This window comes from Solanum pennellii, chromosome 2 (genome assembly GCF_001406875.1).
Source record: "Solanum pennellii chromosome 2, SPENNV200".
Lineage (NCBI taxonomy): Eukaryota > Viridiplantae > Streptophyta > Magnoliopsida > Solanales > Solanaceae > Solanum > Solanum pennellii.
In genome coordinates this window covers 11348101-11365210 of record NC_028638.1, presented here as the reverse complement: position 1 = coordinate 11365210, position 17110 = coordinate 11348101, and the positions used below count along the sequence as shown (strand labels likewise).

General features: G+C 33.6%; 2 protein-coding genes across 3 annotated transcripts; one reads left to right on the top strand and one right to left on the bottom strand.

The window, feature by feature from the left end:
- The first annotated feature begins 3092 nt into the window (after positions 1-3092).
- Positions 3093-8927, top strand: LOC107011595 (thioredoxin-like protein YLS8). Of its 2 annotated transcripts, XM_015211161.2 has the most exons (3): positions 3093-3310; positions 8219-8293; positions 8478-8927. In XM_015211161.2, exons 1-3 carry the CDS (start codon positions 3191-3193, stop codon positions 8709-8711), a joined length of 429 nt encoding a protein of 142 aa, XP_015066647.1. In that variant the 5' UTR covers positions 3093-3190; the 3' UTR covers positions 8712-8927. The 2 variants fall into 2 exon arrangements, with proteins under 2 accessions (XP_015066647.1, XP_015066648.1); XM_015211162.2 differs by lacking the exon at positions 8219-8293 and having other exon boundaries at positions 3095-3310; positions 8403-8927.
- A 591-nt stretch (positions 8928-9518) lies between these two features.
- LOC107011558 (chaperone protein dnaJ C76, chloroplastic) lies at positions 9519-11609 on the bottom strand. The gene is made up of 4 exons (XM_015211105.2): positions 11143-11609; positions 10608-10864; positions 10352-10526; positions 9519-10282 (listed from the first exon to the last, which is right to left on the bottom strand). Exons 1-4 carry the CDS (start codon positions 11488-11490, stop codon positions 9689-9691), a joined length of 1374 nt encoding a protein of 457 aa, XP_015066591.1. The 5' UTR covers positions 11491-11609; the 3' UTR covers positions 9519-9688.
- Positions 11610-17110: the final 5501 nt, after the last annotated feature.

Below are 17110 nucleotides of genomic sequence, written 5' to 3'. Positions count from 1 at the left end.
TTGCCTGATACAAATTGAAATCAAGTAATAACACGAAAGGAAAGAGAATTTACGGAAGTCTTGTAGCCTCATGCACAAAAGTACAATATATATATATCTATATTGTAAGACTCTACTAAACCCATTTTCATATGATAAAATCAATTAACCTAGGGATCTGATACCAAGAATTTTATAACCCTGACCATTGTGAGTGACATCCTTACTAAACAACCTGGTGGGAGAACCAATGACTAAACGCGTTGAATCCAACAATATCAAAATAACACAAGTTCATTATATAAGGGAAATAATTTAGAATAATGGAGAGTTGAGTCCCTATAAACTCAACCCAATGGCCCGAACATAACATCTACCTGCGGAAATAACCCTTATAACATGAAAGTCACCACACCAAAATTCTAGAAATAATCAAACTTGGCATACAACCTAAAAACTTAATATGTATTAAGTCTATAGTTTGTGTTTAAACAAATTGAAAAGAAACCCGAAAAGAATGCATGAAAGCCTGAAAGTTTAAGCCCACCCTAGGACTTGAAATCAGGTATCTCTATGTTGAGGTCTCGGATCAGCTACAAGAAGATTCGCTAGACTCAACAAGAAAGGAACAAGTACATATCAATACAAAAAATACAATGCACTGATAGTACAATTCATACATATATGTAATTCACCATCAAATAGTAACATATACCAATACATGATATAGTTACCTGATACCTATTGTTGGTGGGAGGTGACAAGCATCTCGTGGAATTAGTCGAGGTGCATAAAAGCTAGACCAATTAGCATAGTAATAAAAAATGTCTTAAACCTTGACACCTTAATCTATTAGGGGTGACATAAATATTAGAAAATAAAAAATCTAACAGAACCAAACTGATTTGGTTCTCTGATTTGATTTCTGTGTTTTTGTTTTTCAAAAGTTTGACTCTTTGTTTCATTGTAAGGGTCTCGGAACTCCTATGCGCCAAATATTAAATTGTTTATTAATTTCTCAAAAAATAAAAATAATATAAAACTAATGGTTGGAATATATCCAAATTTTGACCAAAATTGTTATAACAATCCCAAAATTTGGGTCGAACCTATTACCCTCCTGCACTATTTATTAGTGCATTTTAGAGATATATATGTGCGCCACGTGGACATCATAAAAATTGTATCATTATAAATAGTAAATTGTCGAGATGAGAACGTATATATCCTTAAAATACACTATTAAATAGTGTAATGAGTAATAGGTCCTGCCCAAAGTTTGAGATTATTACATCGATTTCGATCAAAGTTCGGATATATTTTAGAAATTTTTATTTACATATATATATATATATATCTATCTATCTATCTATCTATCTATCTATATATATATATATATATATATATATATATATATATAAAGAGTGAGAGAGAGATACAAATAAATAGAGAGAAAGAGGCGTTTTCTTGACAAAAGTATAAGTAAACTAGTAATCAAACCATTCATGAATAAATGAAAGTAGCATCAAACCAATTTTAGATAGTTAACTTCAAATATCAATTCCTAAGAGAAACCCAAACACTCCCCCCCCCCCCCANCATGTACAAAAAATTGTATTCATTCGTGTTTTCCTTGCACATCAGTTGAAGTCACAGTTTTCTTAACACAATCAAATATTGTCTTTTCAACAAAATAGTTTCATGATGAGAAACATAATCACTTAATATAGTTTTAACATTTTAAGTGTCTTATACATTACCCTATTTTCATTTTTGTTAAAAAAAACACCGATCTAAATTGAACTTAACCAAATTAATTCAGTTTGATATTCAGTGTACACATTTTCAAAACAAAAAATTGAAAAATCAAGTCGAAAATTGATGTAAAATTGAATCTAATACCTACTTTGAGAGTCTAGGGATAAATTTTATTTGAAAGAAGTACAAAATGTATAAATATATAATTTTGTTAGCTTAAAAAAGAGAGAAAAGAATTAAAAAAAGAAAGAAAGAAAGAAGAAGAAGAAGGAGAAGGAGAAGGAGAAGGAGAAGGAAAAGGAAAAGAAGAAAAAGTTTTTTTTTTAAGTTTCATTACTTATTTATCAAAACACAATTATAATATAATATTATGTTTCATTTAATTTGTTAGGTTTGAAAGATAATGTTATCCAAAAGTTATTTCATTAAAATGATTAGATATTAATTTTTACAAAACTTTTCTCATGAATCAAGGATGAACTACCAGAATCAGTCGAACCATTATGAACTTAACTATTATTATTACTACTATTTCCTATAGAATAAGGACCAACTTGAATTGTAGGACAAACTAAAAGACTATTTTGATTTATGACAATATTTAGAGTCTTTTTGAGATAACTGTAAAAAAACACACTTAAACTATATATTTTTTTGAGTTTTATATTTAAATTATTGAGAATGTAAGTTTCATACCTAAACTATCACTTATTTGTTTGAAAAACACACCTCTCTCTTTTATAACACTCTCATCGAGGTGTGTGCAATATACTTCATACTTAAAAAAATTGTCACATCAACACTCGACATGAACAAAATATTTCAACTTGACAAAAAAGTTAAATAAATCAAGTATTATTTAAAATTAAAGATTAAAAAATTATTATTTAAAAATATAATATTATTTTGTAAAATAAAATGTAAAATATTTTTTACCATACTCCATCACTTCCTCTCACCATACCCCCCCCCCTCCCCCCCCCTTTTTTTTTAGTTTTAGTTTAGTTTAAATTTCTTTTTACTTCATCTAACCCCTTTTCCAATCAAATATTAATACAGATATCATTTTATTTTAAAAAAATATTATATCCACTCCTAACCCTCCGCTTCTAATTTTTTTTTGTTTGTGTTAGATATATACATACCGTAAATATATTTTACTTGTCGCCAAAAGAAATTTTTTAAAATAAAATTTTCATTGGTGTTATAATCGGTACATGAGAAAGTTCTTAAGAATATATATTAATACCTAACCTAAAACGAAAAAGTATAAAAATAAGTAAATAAATTAGGAGCATAGGGTTAAATAAGAAGGGGTAGCATTTTTATTGAAAAATAATATGAATATATTTTGGTGAATAAGTGGGTGGTTTGGGGAAGGGCGAAAAATGAATTAGGTTTTTGAAATTAATAAGTGAGAAAACCCTTGGTTTGGTGAGCTTAACTCAGAAAGATGTCGTACTTGTTACCTCACCTTCACTCAGGGTGGGCCGTCGATCAAGCCATTCTCGCAGAAGAGGAACGCCTTGTCATCATCCGCTTCGGCCATGACTGGGATGAAACTTGTATGCAGGTATGCATGCCCCTAATCTCGAATTTTTTATGGAAAACTCTAGGTTTTTCTATGTTCTCGATTATTCTAGTTTTAACCATACGACCTGTTTGATTGAGGTGAACCATCCAAGTTTTGTTCTTGCGAATTTTGTTTGGTTAATTTCTTAGAATACTCAATTAGTTGTGATATTTCTGTAATGTTTATTGATATTCCAATTTAGATATAGAACTGTATTTATTAGCACAATCATAAACATAATGAAAATTTGCAGAATACCGAGAAAGAGGCTAAGAATATGAAGTTTTTCTTCATTCAACATGGATAATAATCTGGAATATGACTTGGCCTGATTTTTATGATAAATAGCTAAATTTGACCGCTGGAATATTCCATTTCCTTTCCTCCTAAACCCTCTCAAAAAACTCCATGTGGGTCTCTTATGCTTCTACAATTATATAGGAGTTTAGTTAACCAAAGGAAACTTTTGGAGACTAAAATAACTAGTTGAAAGACATCTAATTAGCCCAAGACTGTAAATATGATTGCAAATCTACCCAAAATTGCTGCATTCCATCCCCTTAGGAGATGTCGTTCTCAAGGTTAGAAATGAATCAAACAGTGATAATCAATTTCCTCCCAATCAGTAAATTTTCTCATTGCGGCTGCAAATGTTATTGTTCTTAAGTCCATCAAGCGCTACTAACAATTGTAATAGTTCAATATATAAGTTGGGTAATATGGGTCCTATCTATGTTGTGCTAATTCCATATGAATCATTACTGAGAAGCATTTGCCCGTTGTTCCTGCAATGGCTCAAGTATTGGTGTTTTCTGCCTCTTGAACGTATGAGAAATGTTACAACTAAACACAACCATCTAAGAAGAAACCCCAGGGCGGAGAGGACTATTGCTTTATGACATTGAATATTGACATCAAATTCTTCTACTCTCGGTTGAAGGACGAGAATGCTCATCTCTCAGCTTTTGTTTTCCAAGCCAAGGCCAATAGCTGCAGTAACCTTATTGCTGTAATTTCTAATTAAGTTGAAGACATCTTCTGGAGAAAAGGTTAAGATGAAGATAGCTGTAACATCTACGGTTTCTCGATGTCCTTGAGTAAAAGTGCCTCCTTTTACTAGCTCCAATCTTTGAAAAAGTAAAACTAGCTGGATAGATATAACATACACAATGCTCCTACTATCAGCTTTCTATCCTTAAAATGATATGACTTCTCCCCAACCATGTTCCTGTGGATTACTCTAGCTAGACTGGTTCCTTCTTTCCGACTACCAAAGGTACTAGAGGAATCAAAAGCACTTGACCATTTCCGACATCCATTTTGGTCTGATATTTTTGACTACTCTGGGTTTCGAATTTTGATCCTCTGGCTGACTCCATAATGATCCTCCTGCAACTTATTTACCCCCCTTGTAGAAACATCCTTTTTAATTCAAGTAGTGCAAAGTGCAGTGGCATGCATATATTTTTTAAGCGTTGTCGAGATATATTGAAAGTGGACAAAACAATTAATGAGGATGCTTCATATCGCCAACATATGCTATGTATGCTTGTTCAACCCATAATCTATCAATCACTCGTTTCTTCATTGCATTGACTGAGCCATGTCAGGCTCCTTGAAAGAAGCTTTTGTGTGTTGGAGTTCCTAGAAAATTGGGATGTCCATCAAAAAGATTTGGTATTTGATTCCTGCTTGTATCTTGTGGTGTTGATGGATAGAGGATAAAAGGGTGTTTTGATGGCATATCAACTCCCATTTCCTCTCTTAAGACTATTTGTTTTGATTAGTCTTTTAGTTCGGTAAAACCACTCCTCTGTAATACTGCTGAGTGCTGAATCTTTCCTTGAATTTATTAGTTCCATAGATTTATGTGGAAAGTTGTGATAACTTTTGTTTGCCATACTGGGACTGGGGTCTGGGAGCTGATAATCTTAATGCTTTTTCTTAATGGTATCCTTCTTATTTCATCAAAAAGAAAATTGTTATAACATCATATTAACAGCATAACTATTCAAATCATATTAGTAAAACATAAATTTTATAAACCACTACAACTCTCCCTCGGTGAGTTTCATATTTTGAAATGTATTTATATTAGTCTTGTTAGTTATAGTGCTAAACAACTATATTACCTTCTCAAAACAATATAGTACTAAATACTTTTTCTGCTATATAAGCTCTCAACTCTTGCATACTTCCCTCTACAAGTCTTCATATTTCTAAATGTATTTAAAACACTGAATAACCATTCAAAAACTTTCTTTGACTAATTTTTGTACAGAAATGTACTTATGGCACCAAATAACCACTCAAAAGCTCATTATTCATTTATTCCATATATCATTTTTAAGTAACTTCATTGCCGAGAAAGCTCTCTTAACTTTCCCAATAATTTCACAAGAAAACACAGGGATAGTTCCATGCTTCTGTCACTACTAATTTCTTGATAAGATCACCAAGCCTCAAAATATTGATAAATCTGTTATCATGATCCTGATTCCTGCACAATAAAAAATTAATTTAGATAAATGCCAAAAAAATACAGATAATTTATTTCACAACGAAAAATGATGGTTGTCCAAAACCAAATTAAACTAGAAATTAAGAAGAGAGTAAAAACACTAGTAAGAGACCTTTAAAAAGTAGCGCATGCCCTCCTAGAATGAGTAATTTTTTTTCCAAAGAGGTTTTAGTATTTTGGGTTATCCTGTTTTAGGTTGAGTCAAATAATTTGCTGTCTAAGTTGTTATGCAAACAGTTTCTTGGTTGGCCGGTGTGTTTGACCCACCGTCTCTTCAAGATTGCTACTGGTTCAACCAGAAATTGATCACATCTTTGCTCAGCACTTATATACATGTGTGCATTACAGGGTGCACTAGGGTCAGAAGTTCAGTCCAATCTGTATGCCACCTTGCCCTATCCAGAACCTTGAAGGGCCATATAACTTGAACTTCAATTTTTTCCGGATTTATATTTTCTTGATGTCGGACTATAAATTCTCACCAAGTTTTGTGGCATATATGCATTAAATTACCTTCTTTCTTGTGCTTTGCTTTTGGTTATCTTTCAATAACTGCTGCATCTGTTGCCTCTGGGTTAAGAAACCTTTTGCTGCTGGTACATTAGATTTTAATAAGGGTCCAATTGATATCTTGGGTGGTGACTGGTGAGGATCCATTCCATATTTCAAATGGTGCACAGTTTGAACAGTTATGGAATTTTGAATTGTAACACTTCAGCTAAACCAACCATTGATTCCATTTTTTGAGTTTATGATCTTCATGCATCTCAGATAGGTATCAGTAAATTCATTCACTGTCTAAGCCTGTCCATCTGATCGAGGGTGATAAGCTATGCTAACATAGTTGTGTTCCCAGTAATTTGAAATAATTATTCCTCCCAGCAGTTGCTCTATATTATCCAATCTCTGTCAGAAAGGATGGTTTCAGGGATTTAATTTAGCTTCTGTACCCCTTCGTCAACCTTTCTACTATCACAAAATGAACCTCTTCCAAGTCTGGTGAAGAGGAAAGAGTTATAGAAGCCCTAGATAGGTTATGTTTTTTTTCTTGCTTCTCTGATACACTTCTTCACGACAGCTACCGTGGGTTTATTAAGTTATTTCAGGAAATGCTCCTAAATTTTCCTACATGACGTGATTACCTACCTACTGGTGGTTCATGCTTGAGTATTTGATGTCTAAATTCTGCCGACATGCATTTTTCCTTCTTGTCGTGGTACTACGGATTGTAAGCTAGATATGTCGCCTCTCTGACTCTGTGGTGTGAACTATAAGTTATTAGGTCTGTACTCTATACTCTGTTGCTCCTTCATAGCAGTGTTGAATCTTTTGAAGCCATGTAGGTACAATAACTTGTGGCCTGACACTCTTAGGGGTGGCCTAGTGGTTTGGGCTTGAGACTTCCATGTTGGAGGTCTTAAGTTAGGAACCCCTTGCCAGCGTAAGCAAGGGATTTACCTTCTGGGTTGAGCTCGTCGTACTGGGCTGGCCCAATGCGGGTTACCTCTCCTATGTTGTTTGCGAGCTATTGCATAGGAGCGGGTTTTCACCCTGTGCATATCCAAAGTGTAGTGGCTGCAGGTTCCCCTTGTCATTAAAAAAAAAGAAAAATAACTTGTGGCCTGTAACCCTGCTTCAGTCTCTTTGTGCATAGCTTCATCCTCATTTCTCTTTGATAGTGGATTGACAACTCTATTTTCAGCTCCCTGTTATTTGGGTCTCATAATCCAGACCATGCAGCTTAGTGAGCCCTTATTGTAAAATAAGCAGTAATGACCTTCTGTTCCACCCAATACTGCAGGTCAGGTGATCAGCTCTTATTGTGCAGATAGTGCCTCCACTTGTCTATAACATTCAGTGGTGTCATAAAATCTCTCGTATCTAGATTTTCTTTGATGTCTAGGTGCTTGAGCTTATTCAGAATGCTATTGGCCATCTTTTAATACAGCTTTCTGCACCACATTGACATGCATTAGTTTCCACCATGAAACCTGATTAAAGTCGGGTACTACCGGAACTAGTGCATTAGTCATTGCCTGTCCATTTTAATTGGATATGGATTGTTTTTTCTGCTGTTAATTCTTTGTTATCTCCATTTCAGTAGCTTCTCACATCGGCTTTTAGTGATATACATCTTCCCAGACCTCTCATTTTATCAGAACCTTGTTTCTAGTTGGCTTGGGCAATATGGGTATATTTGATGTTTTTAATCGATGCATTACTTTGCAGTAACTTAACATCATTTGGCTGCTGTCTTCTCCTGAGGAGGGTTCACAGTGGCTTATTGATTCTCACTTTTTTTTTCCCATTCTCATATTCCATTGCTGTAAAATTGTAAAAATCTCTCTTGTTGTTTTATTTGGTTTGTATTTCTTCTGGCATTTCAGATGGATGAGGTGCTAGCTTCAGTTGCAGATACATTAAAGAATTTTGCTGTGATATACCTGGTGGACATAACAGAGGTCCCTGATTTTANCACTTTTTTTTTCCCATTCTCATATTCCATTGCTGTAAAATTGTAAAAATCTCTCTTGTTGTTTTATTTGGTTTGTATTTCTTCTGGCATTTCAGATGGATGAGGTGCTAGCTTCAGTGGCAGATACATTAAAGAATTTTGCTGTGATATACCTGGTGGACATAACAGAGGTCCCTGATTTTAACACGATGTATGAATTGTACGATCCATCAACTATCATGTTCTTCTTCAGGAACAAGCACATCATGATTGATCTTGGCACAGGAAACAACAACAAGATCAACTGGGCACTCAAAGATAAACAGGAGTTCATTGATATTGTTGAGACAGTGTACCGTGGTGCACGAAAGGGTCGTGGTCTAGTTATTGCACCAAAAGATTACTCTACCAAGTATCGTTACTGAGTGTGTTGATATTGTATTTTGTTTGTGGAATATGCTGCACTTTTATGACTGAACTGTAATATACAGTTGCTGAGTGGTTTCCATTAGACTGATTCAGTTGCTGTCAGGAACCAAGTGTACAATAACTTTCCATTGTTGCAAGTGGAAAGACTAAACTCTTGTTGAAACCATGTTATGATCTTTCTACTATATCGACCTTTCTGTAATTGTAGTTGTCGTTCCGGCTTCAGCATGCTGATAGGGAAAATATTTAATTGTTTAGGTAGCTATTATTCTCTATACAAGTTACTTATTTCAATTAATTCTATAGAGAATAGCATTTCCCATCCCACTTCCAATAATGGGATGGTTGTGATCCTTTTTCAATGTAAGAGACGAACCATTCAGTAGCTTAGTATTTTTAAGACAATAAGTTTCAAATACTTTTCTAGTGTTTGAGTTGAATAAAAATGTGTTTTAAGTAAATTCCAATGACTTTTGACTTAGTCAAAAGTAGTCCATTCAAATGGGCTCTTAATTTAGTGTGCATGTGTATGTGGTTGACTGCATTTTGTCATCTCTGCAGGTCGTTTGGTTTGATAGCAAGATATGTTGTTAATCATATAAATTGAGATACACGAAACATTAGTGTTGGTATAAACTATAAATTATCCCAAAAATAACTTACGAAACAAGGAATAAGTCTATCAAATTCTTATCTCAATAATATATTATCTATGCTTGTAGATCATACGAGCGTACCATTTTAATGTTTTACCTCGTAAATACTTAAAGTGGAACACTAGTCAATACTCAATCCCATAGCCATAGTTGAAACTAGTATTTTCCATAAGCAGATTTTGAGGCACTTAGGACTGATTAGACTATACAAAAACTTTAAAATTTGAATGGACCATATAATTTAAACTTTACATTTATGTTAGAAGATCTATTTATATGCCTTCCAGTTACAAGCTTATATTCCGGAATGAAATTTCTCACAATTTCCTGTCCTGGTTAAATAAACTATGAATCGTCCCTGTGAGTTCCACTAGTGCCATACCAATCATATACCATGTAATACCTGCCAGAATGACCTTGAGCCATGGGCTGTTCACAATGTCTAATGCGAGAGAACCACCAATATGATCTTTGAGTCTAACACTCGTTTCTTCTCCAAGTTTTATCCAAACCGTAATTGCTGCTGCTGTTGCTGTTGTGAATGGCACTATCCCGAGTCTGGGACTACCTTGATGTTTCTCCTTTGGTGAGAAAGCTTCATCATAGAATTCCATTGGTAATTTGGGGAAGGAATCAACTTCACCTACTACCAAACTGGTGTCCGCAAGTGTAGGAGTTGATGGAGACCAATACTCATCGTTGCTACTTTGATTAACTGTTGATTTTTTGACTTGTTTCATAGCTTCTACAACATGTCTAAGCTTCTTAACGTCGGGTTCAATTAGCCTTCTCCTAACTGGTACCAAAGCATGGATGTCTTCTGCATCTCCTCCAATTGGTGATTGCCAGTAGAAAAAATTTGATATTGCTCGGATTGCTTGAAATGCTGATATTCGTGCCTCTTCTGAAGCCTGTAATATAGTAACAGTTGTGAATCGCTTTGTTTGCAAAAGAAGACGAAGAACAGTTATTAGGTTTACCTTAGGATTGGTTTTGTTGAAGGCACCTTGATATCTGCGCTGGAATTTGTCTAGATCATCAAATATATTGGAGGTACGAGCACCAACTGTATTGCCAGCACCAATTCTAACATTGCCTCGTGGCTTCTTCGACATTAGGAATTCAAGTGCAGCCAAATTCGACCTCTCAACAACTCTATGAAAATTTTCACATGTAAGTAAGTAAGAAAGAAAGAACTCAGAATATACGATAGTATTATATATATGTATGTCTTACGAGATGCAATCAACTGGACATGCATCTATAGCTTCTTGAATTTTGGCTTCTGTATCAGCCCATTGAGCAACAACTCTAGCTCTTCCATACACACATTCAACAGCAAATGTCTTTTCAGCCAACAAAGCACATTTTAAGCAGCCTACACACTTTACTTCATCAACAAACACAGCTCTTTCTTCATTATCTTCACCACACCATGCCGAATACAAAGGTTTTCCTGTATACCCCTTTAAATCTGCTACTTTTGTCACTTCCTGCGTCATACACATACATCAAAAAAACCAACATATATATCAACTATTGCCTTGTATTTTTTTTTATTAATTGATTAGTTATGTATATAGTACATTAATTGAGTCTTGTGGACATTTTAGACTCATATTTTTATGGGTTAAACATAGGCTGATATCATATATATATATATATATATATATATAACTCAAAAATAAATGATCTAATTCATTAACATAAGTATTCGATGCATCTCTTATCTCCATGGAATACAATAAGCAAGGCAAGTATATGGACGGACCTTATCATAAGCCATACGCGCAACAGGATCGGAAAGAAGCGCATAAGCTTGATTCAGTATAATAGCCATTTCATGTCCAGATGGTCCAGCGATATCTGGGTGGCATCGCTTCTGAAGCATCCTATAGGCTAGCTTAATCTGTGCCTGGTTAGATGAACTTTCAACTCCAAAAAGATCATAGAGGTCAAAATCAGTGATTGAACTAGTATTAGCTCTGCATACAATAGAGTTATTATAAGTATTTTTGTTATGGAATTTCCATGAATTTGGAAAATGAGCTCTTTGATTTAGAAATTTGTTTATGCTTTTCGTGGGAACGGTTTGTATGGGCAGAGTAGAAGAATGCATTTTTTTCCACCGGAAAATGTGGTGAACAAGGGTAAGGCCTTCTTCCTTTTAGTTTGGGAGAAGATATTTCTTTGTGTGGAAGATATTTGCTTATTTCACATCACAAGAGTTTGAAAAGTTTAAATTTGCTTCCAAAGTCCTAGACTTTATAGACACAAAACTTTTATACATGAAAAAGAAAAAAAATGTATTTCCTCTCTTTTAATTTAATTAATATGTGTTTCTTTTTTATATTAGTTTATTTCAAAAATTTCACCATTTTGTATTTTAGTAACTTTTAATTTTAACATATTGTTATTTTATCCTTAACAAATTCCTTTGTAGGAATGTTATGATACGATTAAGGTAAAAAGATATATATTATTCACCCCTTCAGCTTAAATCATAAAATTGTCACATCCGGGCTTACCCCCTAAACGTAACTGGCATCGTCGTCCTCTTTGAAGACTAAAACTAGCCTCTTAGCTTACATCATTACATTCATAGGTCAAAACGCGGAAAATTTAAAACTTTTTACTACTCTACATTGAGGTTTACATAGACCTCTACATACACATAATAGATATATATCAAGTATACATAGACCCTTCGTATAGGAAGATTACTTAGTCTTCTACTTTTAATGTACATAAGTATTTAAAAGATAACCTATTCTCAAAAACATGTCTCATCTTATAACCATCTAATAAGAGTGTATCAAATTGGGCCTAGCCCATACATCAATTAAAGAAGCCACATATATGCTTATATAGTTCGTACTCAAATGGAAATAGAATGAACATAAGAGTCTTAAAAGTAAAACAACTCCACAAGCTCAACATTGGTATCGCCCTCGAAAAGTGAGGACCTACCCACTTGGATGAATGAGAAACTCCAAGCCTTCTTCAAAGTCGTCAGAAAGAGTTCTCAACAACCGGAACCTAAAATGTTGGGGAAAAAGGAAAGAAATGGGGTTAGTACACCATTTGTACTAAATATGAGATCATATGCACACATATCATGTAAACATGTTAAAAAAAGGACCTTTCATAAAAACATGCTATTTTATCCTTTGAAAACCTTATGCACACCCAATAAGGCCATATCAATCAAAAAGAATATTCCTTAAGTCATAGGCATATACATCACAAAACCAAGAATACCAAGCATAGTCAAGTTAATGATCATATCAACATACTTACACATAATATCACGACAACTCTAATCATCAAGTTATAACCTCAACAAGCATTAATGAGAGTACATTCCATCCTATCCAAAGCAAGACATTTACCCATGAACTCCTATCAAGTCAATAAGTGCAATAACCAAGCAAAGTCCCATAACCTTACTCAATCAAGTAACCCAACAAGAATCATGACTAACATCCTACTTCCCATATCATAACATTTAACGGTACATGTCTTCATACTTTAACAATACAGACCAACACATATTCATAAGTGAGACTAATCAACATATCGTATCAACAATGTGCAAGTCTATCATATACATATCATATATCATCATAAGCATATTCATACATAAGAACATTCTCCTAAGATTTCCTTCAAGGTTAACTAGTGCAATGCTTAGGTAGAGTCCTGTCACATTTGGGTTTACTCCTAGACGTAACATGAACATCCAACAATAGGTGTAGTTACATCAATAAATAGTAATTAACACAATAACTAGGTCAATTGCATCATCACTTTCCCAATTAACATCAATTCATAACGTAGAGTTAGGGGAGTTAGGGTTCATGATGAATTGATCATGAATTAGATCCAATACCAATAATACATTACCCTAGTCAATCCATACATGAATTGAATAGATAAAACAAGTCTAATAATCAATTCATCTTCAATTCCCATCAATTCAGGACCAAGATCCAAGGTTTAGGAAATTGGGGAAGGGAACATTATCATCATGAAATTGCATCAATTTATAATTAATAAACAATCTATATTCAATTAATCATAGGAAATCACAATTTATCATCAATTTGAAGTTTAGAAGAAAACCCATTAAAATTGGAAGACCCGATGGAATTGGGTATTTTGAAAATCAACTTTGTAAGGACCTCTTGGGAAGAGGAATACCAAGAGTGAATAACCCATACCATAATGAATATTGACCCACTAATTGAAGTGAAATCCAATAGAAATTAACCTTCTTCTTCTTCTTCAATGGAGGATTTGGGGAGAGAGAGAGTAGAGAGAGGTGAGAACTTTTGGATTTTATTTTGGAAATTTGGGTTTGAGATAAATGACTTAAAATAACCCTTAGGCTATATATAATCACCCTCTAAATTACCCAAAACACCCCTCACTTAAATTGGTATTTTTATGAAGTCTAAATGTCAAAATTATGATTTTACCGAATCTGGAAAGTGGCTCCGCGTCGCGGGGCCAACACAGTTTTTTCCCCAAAATTTATTTTGGACCAGTGAGGTCCGTGTAGACTGCGCGTCGCGCAGCAGCTCACTGAATTTTTACACCTCGCAGGCTGCTTAGGCAACATACCCAACCATGTTGAGGTCCTCTTCCTTGACCTTTCGGTGGTCCTTGGGACTTCGTTATGGGACGTTTAGACTCTCTATACTACACTCTAACTAACCCCACTCTTTTTGCAAATTTTAGACTTCATTTGACCCTCCAAAACCATGCCCAAACATAGCGACGTCAACTAGTTCAACTAGGCTAGTTTCTGGACGTCATGGACGTTCTTTGATGTCTTGGCTCTAAAACTTCTCGGATGACTTCTAAACATTATTTTAGGTCATAAAAAAGTATCTAAACCTTTAGAAACTCAAGTTAATAGCTATATTAGGTTTTGACTTTTCGTAGTGTTGAAGAAAACCTATATTCTTAAATTTTGTATTCAACCAAAATAATAATCTTATCTTATACAAGATATATAAAAGNACAAAAATCTATATGAAGAAAACCTATATTCTTAAATTTTGTATTCAACCAAAATAATAATCTTATCTTATACAAGATATATAAAAGAATAACTTGGGGCCTCTTACGTGGCACTTATGTTGGTTAAATATATCATAAATACAATAAATTATTGTTGAAAATAAAATGACTAAAATAAATAAATAAAAAAGTATTCACGCTGAGGCGCAAATATTTCACTCCCTTTAAGTAGATTAAAGTCCACTACGACATATCTTACATTGATACACTATTATATTTTGTGACTTATCCCATTCAGGACACAACAACCCAACAATGTTATGCAACTCAAACAACTCAGGATTAGTTGAAGAGTCCAAAACTCTAACAAAAGAACATACTCCTTCAACATATATTATTTTCTTTTTTTTATAGTGAATTGGTTAAAGACTTAGAATATTTTTTCGTTGTCTCAACTCTCTCTTTCACTTAATCTCAAAACAAGGTAGTATCTTCATCTTTTCACACTATGTTTTCCTTGCATATTTATCTTATTTTCGAAACAAAGTAAATCATCCCTAATTACTGGGCCTTGCAACTAGGGTTGTTCATGGTTATACTGAAAAAATCAAATCCAACTGTAATACGAACCAAACTCATTAAAAAATTTATATTAGATTTTGGTTTGGTTAGGTTTGGTTTTAAATTTTAAAAGTCGATACTATTTTGTTTGTTTTTACTAAAAATAAACCACGAAAATAATCAAATCGAACAGAGAGATTAAATATATAAATTTTATGATTGTTTATATATTATTCATATATAAAATGAAATATTTTTTTAAAAATATTTTTATTTAACTTAAATATGCAAGGTTTCCATTTTCGCAAGCCCAACACTTGAATTTTAGCCCAACTCTTACAATCCTAAGTCCAAGACCATCAAACCCATTACTTTAATCTTTACTTACCATACCCACAAAAGATAGTCACATTTTCTCTTAATTGAGTCACTTTGTTAGTGTAATAATACCTCTAGTATTTTTTAATTGAACTCACAGTAGCTTTCATGTCGATTGCACATGTACTAGGTGTATATGTCTATCTAGATACGTATGTCCTCAAAATAATTAATTTCAAATCGAAAAATAGAAAAAAGAAATCAAATCGATAATAACCAAACCAATACTTATTTTTTTGTTTGACTTGGTTTGATTTTAGAAATCTAAGAACTGATTAAATTGGTTTGGTTTTGATTTTAACCGATCACTAATCCAAACAGAACACCAAACACTCATACTTGTAATGGACAGGAAGATAATACGGTAGTAAATTGGGTAAATAAATGGCCCAAAGAATTTACATGAACTAAAAGATATAATTACGCAGAATAGTAGATGAATAATGAGTTATGTTGTAAAATATAAACATATACTGCAAATAATATATACAAAAGATATGGGCGTAGAATGTAAAGATCATCTTATTTAAATTTCTTCATGTCTCTTGTGTGTGTTATAATGGTGAATGAACAACCCTATTTATAGGTTGAGAAATCACTCCAAAAATCACCATATTAAGTATTATAATAAATAGATACATTCTTATCCAAAAAGGTTCATAGAACCTAGGGAATACATATAGATGATAAGTAAAAGTTTATGGATAAACTGTCACGACCGGGGAGCACCCCCTAGACATAACCGGCGTCGTCGTCCTCGGAGAGGACTTAGACAAGCCTCTTAACGTTCGTCATAACATATCACTGGTTAAAATGCGGAAAAATTAAAACTTTGTACATATTGAGGTTTACATAGACCTCTCACATACTACATATGGAGTTTACTTAGACTCCTCGCATATGAAGCTTCCTTAGGATTCTCGTTTAGACAACATAACCAACATATAAGAATTTAGTCTAATAATACTGTCTCACATTAAACATTCTAAAAAGAAGTAGAACATTCGGCATAGCCCTTATATAAATCCATAATTTCCACATAGGGCTTACAAAATTATCTTCAACAATATGAAAGAAAAGAATGTCTTTAGACTATAACAAATCCTACTAGGCTAGATAGATGGCACCATCCTCTAACATTGAGGATACACCAATCAACATGGGAAACATGTCCAAGTCTTCTTCGAATTGGCCTTGATACCTCAAAAACCCGAACATACATTGTTTGGGAGAAGTGAAAGAATATGGGTTAGTACAACCACATGTACTAAGTATGGTAACATATGAACACAAAATATTGAAATCATGCTTAAAGGGACATTTAGTTCTAAACCATGCTAACTCACTTTCAAAAGCCTTTATGCACAATTGAGAACATATACAAGCCAATAGTAATAACATTACTCTAACAAGCCCATAATCAACATAAGAACAATACCATCACAAAGTCATTTCAACATGTATATATTATCGACATACGGTCATATCAACATGAATGACATCATATAAAGATCATATAAGCATAAAAATTTCAACAAAATGTCATAACAATAGATCATGTACAAGAGTTCATATCATCACAAACATATAAGACCCTTACTCACAACCCTTTCCCAAGCCTACAAGTGCAATTCCTATGTGAAATCCTATCACATATGGATTTACCCCCTAGACGTAACCGGTGTCTTCATCCTCTTTGAGTACTAAGACTAGCCTCTTAGCTTACATCATTACATTCATAGGTCAAAAACGCGGACACACACACACACACA

Coding starts and splice junctions, on each gene's coding strand:
- LOC107011595 (XM_015211161.2), top strand. CDS start 3,191: ATGTCGTACTTGTTACCTCACCTTCACTCAGGGTGGGCCGTCGATCAA. Junction 3,311..8,218: donor GGGATGAAACTTGTATGCAG/GTATGCATGCCC, acceptor CTGGCATTTCAG/ATGGATGAGGTGCTAGCTTC. Junction 8,294..8,477: donor ACCTGGTGGACATAACAGAG/GTCCCTGATTTT, acceptor GACATAACAGAG/GTCCCTGATTTTAACACGAT.
- LOC107011558 (XM_015211105.2), bottom strand. CDS start 11,490: ATGCATTCTTCTACTCTGCCCATACAAACCGTTCCCACGAAAAGCATA. Junction 10,865..11,142: donor CGCGTATGGCTTATGATAAG/GTCCGTCCATAT, acceptor TGTATGACGCAG/GAAGTGACAAAAGTAGCAGA. Junction 10,527..10,607: donor TGTCCAGTTGATTGCATCTC/GTAAGACATACA, acceptor AAATTTTCATAG/AGTTGTTGAGAGGTCGAATT.